General features: G+C 38.4%; 1 protein-coding gene and 1 long non-coding RNA gene across 3 annotated transcripts in view; one reads left to right on the forward strand and one right to left on the reverse strand.

Moving 5' to 3' along the window:
- The window catches only part of LOC128684559 (uncharacterized), a 49,991-nt gene extending 43,846 nt beyond the window's left edge, over positions 1-6,145 (forward strand). For both annotated transcript variants that reach the window (XR_008406389.2, XR_008406388.2), the window contains exon 4: positions 438-6,145. This is a non-coding gene — a long non-coding RNA (uncharacterized lncRNA). The remainder of the gene's footprint in view (positions 1-437) is intronic.
- LOC128684558 (zinc finger SWIM domain-containing dorado) overlaps positions 1-17,233 on the reverse strand; it is a 627,263-nt gene that overhangs the window by 13,435 nt on the left and 596,595 nt on the right. The window contains exons 5-11 of the mRNA XM_070095740.1: positions 9,427-9,575; positions 8,791-8,941; positions 6,278-6,423; positions 5,480-5,664; positions 4,500-4,684; positions 1,141-1,452; positions 201-618 (exon numbers count right to left, since the gene is read on the reverse strand). Of these exons, the coding sequence (XP_069951841.1) occupies positions 201-618; positions 1,141-1,452; positions 4,500-4,684; positions 5,480-5,664; positions 6,278-6,423; positions 8,791-8,941; positions 9,427-9,575 (1,546 nt within the window). The remainder of the gene's footprint in view (positions 1-200; positions 619-1,140; positions 1,453-4,499; positions 4,685-5,479; positions 5,665-6,277; positions 6,424-8,790; positions 8,942-9,426; positions 9,576-17,233) is intronic.

Consider the following 17,233-nt stretch of genomic DNA (forward strand, 5'->3'; position numbering starts at 1 on the left):
CCACAAAATACTGAAAGTAGTTTGCTTGGATTTTCATGGAAAAATAACACCTTATCAATTTTCTTTGTAACCATTAGTACAGTACTATGTAACAATGTCATACAGTTATCAACAAACCATCTCTATACAACTGGTATGAAACAAAATTGCAACAATATTAATAAATGTTTCTTAAATTCAATATACATTATACAACATACCTTATTGCTCTTAAAGCCAGTTGATATGCTAGGTCAGGATCATGAGGCAAAAGAGCAGTGAATAGGAACTTTGTGAATGTATGCATTGGTACACTCTCAGGGTGGATGCCCTCACCAAGCCCAGAAAATGGGCCACCCTCTAAAAGCAATCTAGCTTGACGACGTAGTACTGCTAGGAGGGGAGAATCAAGATTAAGTTCTTGAAGTTTTAGTATCATTTTTTCTTCTTGTTTGCAGGCTTTTTCTTGAGCATAGAGTCCAGGAGGCATAGCACGTTGCTGACCAAGACCAATTAGTGCAGCCTCCAAGGCTAAGGTAAGATAGGATTCCCAGGGATCGCTGGAGCCTGGGATGGGAACATGACGATACCTAAGTGGTGCCAGGTTTGTGACATCTTCATTAGCTACACCTAGCCAATCTGATGAAAGAAAACCATAATATAAATAATGTAAACAGTAATGATTCATAGGAATAATATACTCAAGATATACAGAGCAAAACTGTGTGCTGTGCTTGTATTAATGCCTTGTCCCATCAAGGTAAGTGCTCTTCATCAAGGAAAGTGGACTTGTACTTCCCTAAGATCAAACCTGATTGCCTCTCATTCCCCATGTGTAGTATGACTCCTAGGGGTTTAGCACTTCCCACTGATTATAATATAATTTATGCCTTGTAAACTCAGTGATATTATGGAAGTCAGATGTATCTTTATATTGTATTAGTGTTCTGGTCAATGAGCTTGCAAACTCTTCTGCACATTCAACAGCCTAGCATGATGCTGGGCTTTCTTGTTGAGCATCTGATTGGCCAGAAAAATTTTCTTTGCATTAACTTGTTGAATTCTTAAAAATTTTCCTGTCCAAACACGTATCAGGGAAAAATGGGATAAATGTTTTCTTTCCAGGTAATTCTGTACTGTGCACTTGAATAATATACTTACCACTGTGGTACTGGAATCGTGGTAAATCTTCAGGTAAAAGGGAGGCTTCAGCTAGAGTATCAAAAAGACAGGTTATGGGGTCTAAAGGATGTCCCACCCAACTTTCTAATGCTCCTGGGCCAAGGGATCTACATGCTCTTGAGGCAGAACACCTCGGAAGCATTTCATCCCTCTTACTTCCCCACCAAAGATATGCTTCTCTCTGTGCTTGCTTTAATGTTCGTACCACAGCTACTGCAAGTCTTAATGCTTCAGAGGTATAGCCATGTGATCTCAGAGCATCAACACGAGAACATGCTACTGGCACTGGTTCTGTAATAAAAAACAGAATATTTTTCAAGTGGGTGGTTTTAAATTATCAATGATAAACATGATTTATGACATTAATATTTAAATTCCAATACAATTTTACAACCATAAAACAATAATTGATAAGTGAAATCACACACAAAAGACCTTTGCTTAACTACTCATAATACAGATTTCTCCTCACTTTATGTAACTTCTTTGTGTGCAAAGACAACCCTACTCTTATCATAAAGTCTTTCTATGAGGCAAAAAATTTATTCCTATGCAATCAGTTCTTACAATGTAAATACAGGTGGAAGTAAGCACAAGGATTTGTATGACAAATTTACTCTTACTGGCTATTTAAATAAGTGGACACTGTGCCCTGCTTGGTGCATTTTAAATCGTAGCAAGGTAGCTATTATTTTTTTTATCATATGCATTTTTGTAAAGCCATTTGGAGTATGTACATGGTATACTTGTATTTTATGGGGTGAAGAAATGTAGATTTTTTCTGTTTTGGAAACTGTGATTTTGATTAAATTACATATATTTCAAATAATGGCAATCCCTTGTTGTTTTTAAGTAGAGTACCTAACATTTTTATGGGGGTGTAATATGTACTTTCTCCCCACATATTATTAGAAGAAAAACTTGCTTTCATAGAGAAAAAACTAGATGTTGATAAGCAAAAGCTGGGACTGAAATTAAAATACAGGGGAACCATGACTTACAACTTTAATCCGTTCCGTGATCTAGCTCGTAACTCAATTTGCTCATATATGAAATAAATTTTCCTCATTTAAATTAATTGAAATGCCATTAATCCATTCCAGTGGAATTCCTGCTCTCTGAAGGCAGGACAAAATACTTGATTATGACACTAATATCAATTCTATGGCTTATTTATCTATCACAATTCATCTAATATTACATAATAAACAATATAATTAACACAGAAACATGATATGTTGTCTAAAATGTATAAAATAGGCCATAATATGGCATGTGATGGTGGCAGAGGCAATGTCCACCATTTCCTCTCCCTCTGACTATAGTATCTTCCCATGCTCTTATTATAACAGAAAATGGAGTGTTTGTGAGGCTAACTGCAGTAGATCACTAGTTTTCTAAGGAAAACACTGAATGTACTAAATAAGAAATATTGTATAAAAACATAATACTAGAGAATGTAAAGAAATAAACTGTTTATTATATGTAAAGTACTTACACACTTGGAACAGAGATGGTGACAAAAGTTGAGGGTGGGAGAGGCAGTGCAGCATATGATGTCATTGATCCTATAACCCTCCAACAACACTGGAGGATTGTAATAATGTTGGTAGAATTACCGACATGGGGAAGTGGAACAGAATTCTTCCTCCGTAAGCCATGCGTGTTGTAAGAGGCGACTAAAATGCCGGGAGCAAGGGGCTAGTAACCTCTTCTCCTGTATATATTACTAAATGAAAAAGGAGAAACTTTCGTTTTTCCTTTTGGGCCACCCCGCCTCAGTGGGATACGGCCGTTGTGTTGAAAGAAGAAGATGTAACGTAAAAGGACACAAGTGCAATAGAAACTATGTATTGTGCCAAAACAAAAGCATTCACATTGCTAAACTCACAAACTATGATTTAGTCACATAGCCATAATACCAACTTGTTCCATAATTTGTAATAATTTAGAGTTAAGAATTAATCTAAGTCTGCCTGAAATGCCTAGCCATGCTAGGTGTCCTAGTGGCCCCTTCTGTAATTAGTATTTTATAACATGTAAACCACACAATATCCAAAATCTGTAAAACTTGCATTGTAATCCTTATAGAGAATAAACTTGATTGATTGATTGACTGAACTAATGTGACATTTTTATTGTGGCAACGTTTCGCTTTCCAGCTTGACAAAGCTCCTGGAGAGCGAAATGTTGCCACAATAAAAATGTTACATTAGTTGCACTTGTGTCCTTTTACTTTACAACATTGGAAAAGTTAGTTTCGTTTCGTCCTTTTTCTATCACTTAATCACTTAACTTGCTTGCTACACTCTTAATGCTACAATTTATTGCTGAACTTAACTGATACAATTTGTTTTGTTTTATCACTATGCTGGTATTGCCTGGCTAAGTCCACAACTTGTACACCTTGTTCATGTTTATCTATGATTTCATGCTTTAATTCAATAGACATCATCCTCTTTTTTCTTCTCAGCACTGTCCTTTGCACTTATTTTGTTAGGACCCATGGCTAGAAAAAAGAAATTTGGCCAAATTACTGTAAAAAAATGTGAGACACCTTGTGGCAGCATTCCAAGGTATAATGCTTTATTATTATTACATACTATTATGTATTATTATTAATATTAATATTGTTATGTATTATTATTATTATTGTTATGTATTATTATTATTATTATTAATTTAGGGAACTGAAGCTCCTCTTATTATTAGTATTATTATTATTATGTACTATGTATAATTGTTATTATTATTAATTTAGGGGACTGGAGCACAGATCCAATTCTTAGATCAAGAGCCCTCACCAGCGTCAAGGTTTCTTGACGCTAGTGAGGGGCTCTTGAACACCACTAGTTGGAGCAGCCACTGTTTACCTCACTATGGAAGCATTTCTCTCGTGTTTGCTTGCATTTTGTGCAGTTATTTTACCAAATTTCTTTTTTCTAACCATGGGTCCTAAGAAAGTTAGTGTAATGGACAGTGCTGAGAAGAAAAAAGAGGATAATTTCCATGGAATTAAAGCATGAAATCTTAGATAAACAAGTGAGGTGTGTAAGTTGTGGGTTGAGGGAGAAACGGGGGAAGCTGGCTCATAACTTGGATGTTGAAAATCGACGGCTCGTATCTCAAAAAATTCGTATATTGGGACACTCCTAAGTCGAGGTTCCACTGTAATAGGATTTGAGAGAGAAATAATTTTTGTAAAAGTTTTCCACAGTTGTGATGTCAAGGAAGGGTGGTTGTTAGTTTAAGGTGTATGGATCTTATGTTTTCATCTTTATTCCTTAACCAACACCTCTTTTAAGATAGAAGAAAGAAGTGTGGTGAAGAAATCTTACCATGCCAAAGAGGTTGCCCTTGCTCATTGTAATATGAAGATGAATGTTGTGAAGTCCTTAGCACCGGAGTTTCACCAGCAAGAATTGTTTGCAAGTGTTGGTCATCCCAAGACATATTACATGCATCTATTGCTCGATGAAATATTGTTCTTGGAGGTGCAGAAATCCTCCGTCTCTTGTGTCGTCTAAAAAGATAAAAATGATTAAGAGCTTTTCACATTAGTATGTTGTAGATGCATTCCAGGCTCATGTGAATGAGGCTATCCATGCTTAAATCTGCATACAGCACTGACTGTATGACCCTTTTGGGCTTAATGCTTACCTTGATTATAACAATAATAATTCTGCATAATAAAAATCTTTAACATATTTTATGAATTGCACTGATTACACACAGTAACTGTGTACTGCATGCACAGAAACACACCAATAGAAATGAGATACCATAACAGTGAATTTACACAAAGGGAAACTGCACTTTGTGGCTTCTTCAAATGCAAATTTGCTTTTGCTACTGCATAAGACAACTCCACTCCTACCACTAATTCTTCTTATGAGGCAAAAATTAATTCCTATACTTTCAATGTATCATTTTCAATGGTCTTAAATTGACAGAATATTGGTTTACATTTACAGGGTACATAATTATTATTATAATAATAATCATACCTAAGTGCTAAACCCATAAGGGTCATACAACCCTGCACAGGGTACATAAAAATATAAAAAATTAATGGATACTGTCTTACCTCCTATGAAGTATAGGAGTCTAAGTGAATACATTTTATAAGTTCTATTTGAACATATTCAGAGATACAATGATGTTACAGTATATTATTTATCCAATACAAAGTTCTTTTTTCTATAAAAACAATGTTGTACCATGTAAAACTTGACAAGCTTATTTTAAAATGAAAAGTACAAAGGTTTTCTCTACTGAACTTTAGTTTCATAACAACAACCAAAGTTTACATTTTTACCTGTGAGAAGATCTTCTATCTCTATCTCGAATTTCCCTTTGGTTATGATGATGTGGATGGTTATGATGGTGACGATGGTAGTGATCTCGATTATTGCCATCCCTGTTAGCATCTCTTCTTCTAAGCTCATTATCCTCATCACTAGATTCCTCATCAGAGCTCAAGTAGTAAGCTGCTGAATGATTCTATAAAAAAATTATGATATTTGCAATAACAATCATGTCTTAACTTTTTAAAACTTTTTCTAATCATCTAACTAAATCATAAATTCTACAATATTTAGGTATTGTAGATATATTCCTAGGAGTATAATGAAATTGATGGTGATCAGGTTTATAATAGAGCACAGAATTTGATTCTTGCAGCACTTAAATTTTTATTTTTTTAAAATGATTCAGCAAGTAGATGTCTCATCCAGCTCATTCATATTTTGGTTAACTTGAATTCAGTGCCTTATAGGTAATGGTATCTTTGTGCTTGAGAATTTTTCCATTAATTTCAGCACATATTAAACAAATAACAGTACTTCTGAAGAGGTCTATCCCTTCACTAACATGCCTTTGTTCTGATGACTCTGCAGTGTAGGAAGTAGAAATTCACAAATCATATTAAATACTGTATATAAAATTTACCAAATGTAATAATAAATTCAATAAGTTGGTAGAAGCTTTTGTATTTATCCTCCTGGAAATCGAATGTATCTAGCAACAGTACAGTATATACCATACATTTACCTTATGGCTAAATACAGTACTACATAATACAGCAGAATAAAGACTCAATGTGACATATACTAACTCTGTCATTGGTATCTTGGTGTCTGTGGTCAGGATCCTCGAGAGGACAGACATCAGTATGTGCCCACTGCTCTAGAGTTCTCTGCCACTGCTGCTTCACTAACATTCCACTATGTGGGGCTAGCACAACACACACCCATAAAGTAGCTGAGGGGAGAAAATGAAAATGAGTTGGTTATTCTACTCTGCATACTGAGCAAATATCAAGTGATGAAAATGTTCTTACCAACAAACAATATAACATAAGCTTATATGTGATTAAAACAGACAGACATTTAAAGGTAAATTAGGAAAGATGCAGCATACTTTGAAAACATTAAAAATAACTAACACAAACAAGCTGGTTAAGAATTCCACATTGCTTTTCACATAATTAATAAACTCAGTTCATACTGCTGTATGTCTAATGTAATGTTAATTCATAGTTCATATATTTTAAGATATGAGAGGCAGCTGGGCTTCCATTTATCAATTTTTATGAAGCCACAGCAATATTTAATAATAAAATTATTCTTTGATATGATGTTTTCATAACATAGTACATATAGCAGCAACTAAATAATTAATCTAATGAGCAACTGACATGCAGCATTTCTGCTATTAACAGAAAAAAAAAATTCTATATGCAGTACTGTATATACTAGGTAACTTGAATACGTACAAGAAAAACAGATTGTACTATGATCAGCCTGAAAATAGGTACTTATAAAGAATTTACACTGCAGGAACTAAAATTACTGAATTATATTTACTGTATGGTACAATGACAATGAAATTTGGAACACTAATATTGGCAATATCTTATCAAAATATTTGCTTAACTGGTTGACACATCTGACTGATTGCAGAATTATTTTGAAGTGCAAATATTTTTAACTTTAATTTTCATTTCCTCTCTAGTTAACTGACACTAACTGGCCAGGGAAGATAATTTATGACAAAAATTATGTGTGAATTTTATTTTATAAGCTGATTTGATTTTAAAGAGTCATGGAGGCATTTTACTGATGACCAAATGCATGTTCCTCACCACAAAATCCAGTTTATTCTTTTTATCCCATAACTGCTGTAAGATCTGAAATCCAGCTGTAGTGCTGATACATGTGAAACAAAACATATACATGTATGTACAGTGGAACCTCAAAAATCGAACGTTTCGAAAATAGGACCATTTTTTCGGACAAACTGTGTCCCTATTATCAAACGCGCCCCTATTTTCGGACCGCCAGGTACGGGACCTGTCTGCCGCCCGCTCTGTCCACGTCCCCTCGCAGGCGTGGTGAGCAGTCTAGCTTTGTTTATGCTTGAGTGAACACTAACCTGCACTCTCATTCACGCATTTTACGATTATTTCGTTGTGTTTAGTGCTTGTGGGACTGTGAAATAAGCTGCCATGGGCCCAAAGAAACTTGCTAGTGGTACCCCTGTGGTAAAGAAAGTGAGAAACACCATAGATGTGAAGAAGGAAATAATACAGAAGTATGAGAGTGGTGTGAGACTTGTTGAGCTTGCCAGAATGTATGGGAAAAACAAGTCAACCATCGGTTCTATCCTGTCAAAGAAAGAACAAATCAAGGAAGCTGATGTTGCGAAAGGTGTTAATATAGGGAGTGGATGAAGTGCCTTCTTCAAAGATTAAGATTTGTTCCAAGTGGAATGATGTCCAAATGTTTGTGCAGAAGTACCACCCTGAGCAAGCTGAAACAAGCCATCTTTGCAACAAGTTCAGTGACAGAACCATGTCCCATTTTAGGGAAATGTTAAAGAGGCGCCAGAAACAGAGGACTGTGGACAGTTATTTTGCGAGACAGGGGTCCAGTGACTCTCAAGCTGGTCCTAGTGGCATTAAAAGACAGAGAAGGGAAGTAACCCCAGAGAGGGCTTTACCTGAAGTCCTCATGGAGGGGGATTCTCCTTCCAAACACTAACCCCAACTCCCTTTCTCCCCCTCCCTATCTTCCAGATGCCATCACCAATCTTCAATAAAGGTAAGTAAAAATGTTATTTTATATGTATTACTATACATAATTAAAAAGTATAGTATTTGTTGTATGTAAAACTGTAATTAATCTCTATAAAATGAATTTTTTTGTGTGAATATTTTTGGATTTCTGGAACGGATTAATTGTATTTCCATTATTTCTTATGGGAAATATTGCTTCGAATTTCAGACTTTTCGAATTTAGAGCTAGCTCCTGGAATGGATTAAGTTCGATTTTTGAGATTCCACTGTACTGTATTTATGTACCATATACACCATAAGAAGGCTGTAAACTTCAACAAAGTTGCTTGCGAAGAAATTTTCTTATTCTCATTGATCATTACTACTGTAATTTGCTTAGTCAAGAGAATGTTGGAGCCCAACTCCTGGACCCAATATGTACTCTCTAGTCCTAGTATTACTGCCCACAGGAGAGGTTCAGGTTCTGTAATAGCTGTCAAAAAAAAAAAAATGGGAAACTTAATTACGGACTAGTCTGTTAAAAAATAAAAGACATTAAAGAAATTGCTCACCTATATGATCCCAGTGTTGTCGACATTTGTCTGTCATGGGAGTACCCTGGGATTTCCAGAGTAAGAGTCTGGGGTCATTAAGGAACTGCTCAGTGATCATTGTCAGCATTTTAGCACCATTACTGTCTCTAGCCCGAATCATCTCCCGCACCTGTAAAGGGCATGTTAATGATTAACTCGACTACACAACGGAGTATAAGCTGTCTGAATAACAAAATATTTTATTTAAATTTATTAGGAATCATTACAATTTCATACTTAAAACTTTATGAATACTTATGTGACCGAAAACTAAAAATGTATGCAGTCACTGCATTACGGGAAAGCACTAAACTATTGAGGGTCATACAGTGCCTAGGGAATGTAGACTAGATAAGCAGATTTAATTCAAAGGAAGGGGACGGTAACTTAAATTCCTTGGATCGAGAGCCTCTTGATCAGCATCAAGGCGCCCCCCCCTGGTCTTCCTGAGAGGTGCCTGTAAACTGGTGAAGGGCTCTTGATTAAAAAAAAAATTGGAACCACTCCCTTCGGATAAAAGTGAATTGCCTTTCATTCCCTGCATTGTATGACCCTTTTAGGTCTAGAGCTCCTCTATAAATGTATTAATGTAGAGTAGCAGGATAGTGTATTTACCTTAGTAAACATAAAATATAGTTGCTTGTTGGCATTGTAGTAGCCGCCCTGGGTGAGGTACTGCCCCACCTGCTCCTTCACCTGTTCAGCATCCAGGTGCCAACAGTGCTCTTCTTCAGCGCTGCCTCCTGCCGTAGGGTCTGGGGCACCTGCGTAAGCAAAGTCACTTATTTAACTTGTCTACTATAACGCTTACTGATTCTCAATCACAGGTACATTAACCAATAATACTTAATACCCAAAATAAAAATCAGACAATTGTAAATGGCACAATCGAATCACCTGGAGGTCCTAAAACCCAAGATATGACAAGTAATGTATATTTCGCTCTCACTGAGGTTCTTCAGGAGAATGAAGGGCCTCAGTGTCAGGGCTCATGGTCCAAAGAATTGAAGCTACCCTTCCCTTGAATGATTATACTGTATTTATTGAGCAGGAGTACATGAGATTCATTTGTCAGAATATATGATGGTAAGATTCATGGTCAAAATTTTTAAAAGTAAAAGTGCCACCTGAATGCTTCGTGTTAGGCCTAGAGGTCATTCAATGCTGGAGGAATGGGTAGGTCCAATTCGTTATATCAGAGAGTCCCTCACCGTCGTCATGGACCTTCTTTGAGGGGTTCCCTACCTTGGCTTGAATCTGTCCCCAGGCGCTATGTAACCCTAGGAATTTAGCACTCCTCACGAATGTAATAATTTCGTTGCTACAGTTGATGCTACATTATCTAGTTACTGTGTACCCATTAGAGAGTGAAGTCTATGAATGTAGATTACTGACACTCATGAAAATTATTATTATTATTATAATCAAGGGGGAAGCGCTAAACCCGGAGGATTATACAGCGCCTGGGGGGGGATGTGGAAGGCATTCAGGCTTAATTCGGGGAACTGGAGCACAGATCCAATTCTCTAAATCAAGAGCCCCTCACCAACATCAAGGAACCTTCCTTGAGGGGACACTCATGAAAAGCCAACAAATAGTTAAATGACAAACTAGATTTAAAACAAGAGGCTTGTTTAATTAATATAACCAACTGTACATATCTGAATAAAAGACAGAGTTTTCAGAGGCTTAATTCTTTGAGCTGAATAAATATTCGTTATATTATAGATAAATAACAAGGAATATGTCCCTCATTCGTTGAAATTCCAGAAATGTTCGATCACAACGAATTAAATGCTACGCGTTCATGAATAAAATCAATCAAAACTTCACTCGCAGCTACCTGGAGAGTATTCCGGGGATCAACGCCCCTACGGCCCGGTCCATTACCAGGCATGACAACTAGCTGACAACACAGATTATAAGTGTAAAAATGCATTTGTTCTACAAGCACCTGAAATGTCAATATTTTATCTTGCACTGATGCTTTCTTTTCCTTGTGTCTAACCAAGTGGAAGATTCCATTAACTCGGCAACCTGAAAGTTTTGAAGGCGGCTTCATACTCGCACAGCTGACAACACCACTAAGACTGCTTATCAAGTTGGGTTGAGAAGAAAATACTCTAGTTTTTTTTTTTTTTTTTTTTTTTTTTTTTACAAAAGCAGTACCAGGCTACAAGCCTGGGATGGATGTTCCACAGTGGCCCCACTTCCAGAATACAGTATTTGTTCCATATTGAGTGTCAGATATTGTGCAGTGTCTTACAGTGCTGGCATGGTTGAGAGCGAAAGGGGATTGTGATGATATGAGTGCATGGAGCTAGATACACAAATAACCCGCACATAAAAGAGAGAATTTTACGACGACGTTTCGGTCCGACTTGGACCACTGACAATGGTTCAAGTCGGACCGAAACGTCGTCGTAAGCTTCTCTCTTTTATGTGCGGGTTATTTGTGTATCGTTCCAGTCACGATATTGTGCCTTTTTTTTTATTTATGGAGCTAGACACAGGCGAGAGACAGAAACATACACTTCCCGATGAGTTCTCCATCCCAGGAATTGGATCTATCCTCCCTCTAATAGACCCTAATTCTCCCAGGAGGTTTATGGCCCTAGCGCCCATCACCCCGATGAAAGTAATGTGAAAGACGCATCAACTATGTCCAGCAAAACTAGCTTTTAACTGGATATGAAAGACACTTAAAAATCCCGTTCAATGTTTCCATACGTGTGTAAATACAGTTACAAACACACAATCTCTCTCAGTCATATAAACACACGTCCACACCCTTGACTCGCACACTGGCAGAACATTAGCATAAAGAGTGCCTATAAAACACTAAGCTCTTTTAGAGCGAGTAAATTCACGCCCACTGCATACTCTTTCTAGTATTCCGCGAGAATATCTAATTACAACCAGAAAAAGGCTTATTACGACATATACAAAGTGTCATCACTTCATCAAAAGTCTGTCCCCATTTTCCCTGCCAAGCCTTCCTACATCCCCCTCCTCTCCCTCAGAATGGACTCTGAAACTTGCCATGTGGCATTCAAATTCGCCCTTGCGTCCAAAATCCCCCTGATCAAATTGAGTCCCACATGAGCCTGGGCCCCGGAAAGAGCATGGCGGAGGGGCCCCTGAGCCAGCATAACAGCCGCGGCGCGCGTTTTCCTTGAGGAAAGATTACGTTTTCTGAGTAACACTGTGGGGGTGGGGGGGTAATCAGGGGTGTGTGGTTTGGGCATTACCATCCCTTCTAGAGTGTGGCAGGAAGGAAAGGGGGGCACTGGGAAATAGGATGGGTGGGTGGGTGAGGGTAAACACTGCTGACTCATTACATCAACAGAGATACCAGGCTGGGAGGAAGGCCAATTCCCTTATCTTGACGCTATATATGTGCTAGAATCCACGCTATATCCATGGGGTTGTGGTGGCCAAGGTGAGGGTAAGTTCTTGTTAGGGATACGTGAGAATGCATAAGTCTGCCAACATCTCACGTACGACAACTTTATCTTGCACTTTACTACACATAAAATAAAGAGGAACCGGAAGACACTGTCGTCAGAACATATCAACAGGTGCCAGCGAGCAACAACACAAGTGAAAGAAAGGGTAGAACCACTATGTAGTTCAACAACAAAGGTCTTCAACCACTCGCATCAATCAAGGCAGCTGTTAGAAAATTATAAAAAGGAAAATATATGGAGTACCTGGAAAGGGTTTTGGGGGTCAACGTCTGTGACCAGGCCTCATGGTGACACTATTCAAATAATTTGTGCCCTCATTCACTGTTCAGTGTTGACGGCTCCGTTCAAAGCAGCAGAGATACAGAGATCATTTACGGCCGCATGTAGCCAATAAAGTATTTAAATTACTGGAAACGCCTCAAAGTCCGAAACATGTACACAATGGAGCAGAGGAGAGACAAAATAATATATGTTTGGAAAGTATTCGAGGGCCTAGTTCCAAATCTACACACTGCCATAACAACATACAGGAGTGAGAGAGATGGAAGTGTAAAATAAACTCAGTGAAAAGCAGGGACGCTGTGAGCACAAGAAAACACTGTATCAACGTCCGTAACCCCAGAGTATTCAACATTTTGCCAGATATCAGAAACACTGCTGGGACAAATATAGAAGTTTTCAAGGGTAAACTGGACAAGTATCTTCACCAGGTGCCACATCAGCCAGTGTGTGACCGATACGTGGGTCAGCGGGCCGCCAGGAGCAACAGTCTGGTTGACCAGGCAAGCACCATAGGAGCCTAACTCAATTGAGGCTGGACTCCAGGAGTAAAAAAAAAAAAAAATCCCGAAACTCATTAAAGGCAAAATACAGATGACAAGAGTGCAGTGAGATGACAGGAATGTAATGCTAGCTGACAGAAATTCTATTCTAGGTGACAGGAATTCAGTGCTAATGATAGGAATGCAGTGCTAGATTTTAGAAATGGCAGGAATGCAATGATGAAGGGAAATGCAGACGCAGATGACAGATGCAAGTGCTAGATGAAAGGAATGCAGTGCTAGATGACAGGAATGTAGAATGTATGATAGGAATGCAGTGCTAACAATACGAATAATGCGAAGATAATAGGAATGCGATGTAGATGACATGAATGCAGATCTATGTTACAGAAATGCAGTGCTATATTTGCAGGAATGCAGAATTAGATGGCAGTGGTAGATATACCGGGAGTATGGTAGAATTAATTAACGGATAAATTAGATATTCCACTTATCCACCTCCACTTAGAAGATTAAGAGTGGGAAGAAACCTCCTTACCATTTAGATTCACTTTTGGGGATTACATTAACCACTTATCCCTAAGGAAGGTTTTATTATAACTCCAAACCATAATAAATTATTTTTTTAAAACTGGGATTCAAGTGAATGGGGCTTATCACCAAGCACCAAAATGGGTTCAGGAATGGCATATTCTGCCTCACTAACATACAGCAGGACTACGGAAGAAAAATCTAACGGAGAGCAGATAAAAAGAGTGGAGTGTATGTTCCTAGACCTCAAGCCCTTCGGCACAGTACCACGCAAAAGACTCATACTAGTTACCGTATGAGATAGTAGGATGAGTTCTTTCATGATTTAATATATTTCTGAAAGGTATTGCATATATTAAGGAATACCTGAAAGAGCCACTGTGAAAGACGATACGTCAGGATGAGAACATAAACAAAAGTGTTTTAAGGGTCATTCCTATATCCTATTAAGTTTGAAAATAAATGACCTACCAAGAGGAACAGACTCCTACAAGTCAATGTTTGGGGTCGAGACAACAATTGGAATACGTTCCTAAGAGGACTGCAGGGAATTGCAAAACTACCTGGAAGGTTTCACTGATGTTCAAGAAACTGGCTTCGACAGTTCAACACTAGCAAGTGTACTGGAACTGGAACGTTGGGTCAAGGAGACCGAACAAATGTTAACCATCAAAGTGGAGACAATTCACAGATCTGGGTAACAATCCCTATGATTGACGCATACCTGTCTCTCAAAGTATGTATAAACAGGATAACATCAGAAGCATCTGTCAGATCAGTAAACTTAAGAAAGGCCATCATCAGGAACCTGAAGAATCAAATCATTAATCACCACAAACATAACTTCTGGCGGTGATACAGCACTGGCATGCAACACAGACCTATCGTAGGTAAGAACAACGCGAAACTGGAGAAAGTTCACAAGTTCGCCACCAGACTGGTTTGTGAGCTAAGGCGTCGAGAAAAAAAAAAACCCAGCCCGAACTTGATCTCCTGACTGGAAGATAGTAGATCAAGAGAAGCGTTGATCAGGACATGAACTGACTGTTTCTCATGAGAAGAGGGTAGATCAAGAGAAGCGTTGATGAAGACACCAACAGGCTGCTTCACATGAGAGGCTTCAAGACCAGCACACTCATGGCAAGCTTAACCTTTTAATAAACCAGAGCTATTTTAGAAAATATTTTTCTATTGTAAGGGTTGTAAGCTTGATATCTGTAATAAGCTTGACAGGTGTAGAGGAGGACTCGATGAGCAAATTCAAAAGCAAATGTATGTGTGTGTGTTAGTTACCATCTTTAACAGATGGTAACTAACACACACACACGGGGCCAGGAACTGAGACTCAACCCCTGCAACCACAATTAGGTGAGTGCACACACACGGGAACAGGAGCCGAGACTCAACCCCTGTAACCACATATAGGTGGGTGCACACACACACACAAGGCGCCAGGAGCTGGGACTACCCCTGCAACCACAATCATGTCAGTACATGCACTTGGGATGGGGCTACTGCTGCTGTATCACATGATGTTCAACAGTGAATAGAGAACTCAGACGAGCACAGAGTACACAACGATGGCAGATCATATTACAGAACGTAGGGAGCAGGTAAAAGGTTTAGTTAGATGTTTTATTGATTCTATGATGGCAATATATGACCACATTATAAAGATGTATATTTTCAGCTCTACTCTCACTCCTGCCTTAAAGACGCTTAAAACACAGAACTAAATTTAAATTGTGAGAGCACAAGTAATTTGAAATGTATATTCATGGGTACTGTTTCTCTTTTTTTGAAAGTTCTCGTATTCCACCCTGTCATTTTTCTTTATTTTGCTACATTTGCCTTATGCGTTTTTTGTATGACAGATCAGAGGATCTGTCATTCAGAACTTTCTGAAAGTTAATACGAGAACTTTCAGAAAAGGAGAAACAAGACCCATGATTATACATTTCAAATTATTTGTGCTCTCACAATTTAAATTTAGTTCTGTGTTTTAAGCGTCTTTAAGGCAGGAGTGAGAGTAGAGCTGAAAATATACATCTTTCTACTCTAGTCACATATGGCCAGCATAGAATCAATGAAACATCTAAACAATTAAGAACACTTCAAAGCACTTGGACTGTTCACTATGGAGAAAACCACCTCGGAATTTAGGGATAAATACTGCCTATCGAACTAAATTTATGATGCATTACTAGCCACAGAGATAAAACAAGAAAAACAGGATAAGTCGATTATATCTTTATGGATTCAGGAAAGTATTCTACATGATACCCTACCAAAAATCAGTCAATAGACTAAAAAGGGAAGAATGAACGGTAGTGTTGTAATGGAGCAATTAGAACCTGAAAGATACAAGACAAAAAGATTAAAGGATGGGTGAAAATAACTAGTTAAATCTCACATGGATCAGTAGCAGGATCGCTGTTGCTTGTAGCAACTCTGTATGTAAATGACCTACCAGAAAACAATAAATCATATGTGTGTTTATTGATGATGTACATTTAATAATTGGAGTAACACTAATAAAGGACAAGAGGCAAGTTGTACGAAGACCTTAAAAGTGACTGATGTATTTCAGTCAAAACAAATGCATGGTCATGCAGACTGAAAGAGAGAGAAGACTTGAGACCGAGTCTACCTACAGCCTTGGAGGTAGAAAGCTAAAACTCAGTGAAAGAAAATGATCTGGAAGCTAACATCATATCAAGCATATTACTGAGTTAAACTTCAACCATACAACTTGAGCAGCGCGTACAAGTTTAACACATCTCAGAACAGCATCCTAAGATACTCATTTAGGATTTTATGTGTGATGTTAGTTAACCCCAATCTTTCAGTGTGTCCATGGCATGGACCCGCCACCTGATCAGACGTACACAAGCATGAAACGATGTAAAGATTTGCAGTTGGTCACTTAATTGTTCAACTGAGTCTTCCGAGTACGTTTTTAAGTCGTGATCCTATAGTTCCTTCTCTGGTGTTGTAAAGTAACCAAAAGTTTAAAAAAGGGGACTACGGGGGTTCACACTTAGAGAACGAGGGAGTGAAAAAGAGAGAAAGAAAGAGAAACTGACTGGGCAGCAACAGCTCCCTCATGCAAACCACACATCGATTTCCACTTTCCGTAGCGATCCCGGCGGCCTTTTACATTCTGATGACAATAAAATAACAAACTGATGAGGAACACGCCACCCGCCCATCGATCCCCTTGCCGACGCCGCCTCTCTCTCTCTATCTAATATTCATTAAAATCACATCATTTGCTTGCTCTTCTGATCACTTCATCAAATGTTCAACTTTATGCTGAATAGGAAGTAAGGCAGGTGGGGGTCAGAATCAATTCCGGCCATATAATGTAAGATATTAATAAACTAGAAGGTGGCTCAGCGATAAGAAGGGTGGGGCCGGTGTGAGCTTTCAATCACGCCAGGCATGAGGTAAATCACAGAAATTGGCAGGGTGTGTGCACCAGAAATGAAGTGGAGGTTTAGGGCAAGCAAATATTATACTGTTAGGTTAGTGATGGCGTAAGTCTTCACTACCACGCCCACCACCCCTTCTACCACCACGTCCAGCCCTGCTACCACCACGTCCATCCCTACTACCACGTCCACCCCTGCTACCACC

Source organism: Cherax quadricarinatus, chromosome 4, assembly GCF_038502225.1.
Source record: "Cherax quadricarinatus isolate ZL_2023a chromosome 4, ASM3850222v1, whole genome shotgun sequence".
NCBI lineage: Eukaryota > Metazoa > Arthropoda > Malacostraca > Decapoda > Parastacidae > Cherax > Cherax quadricarinatus.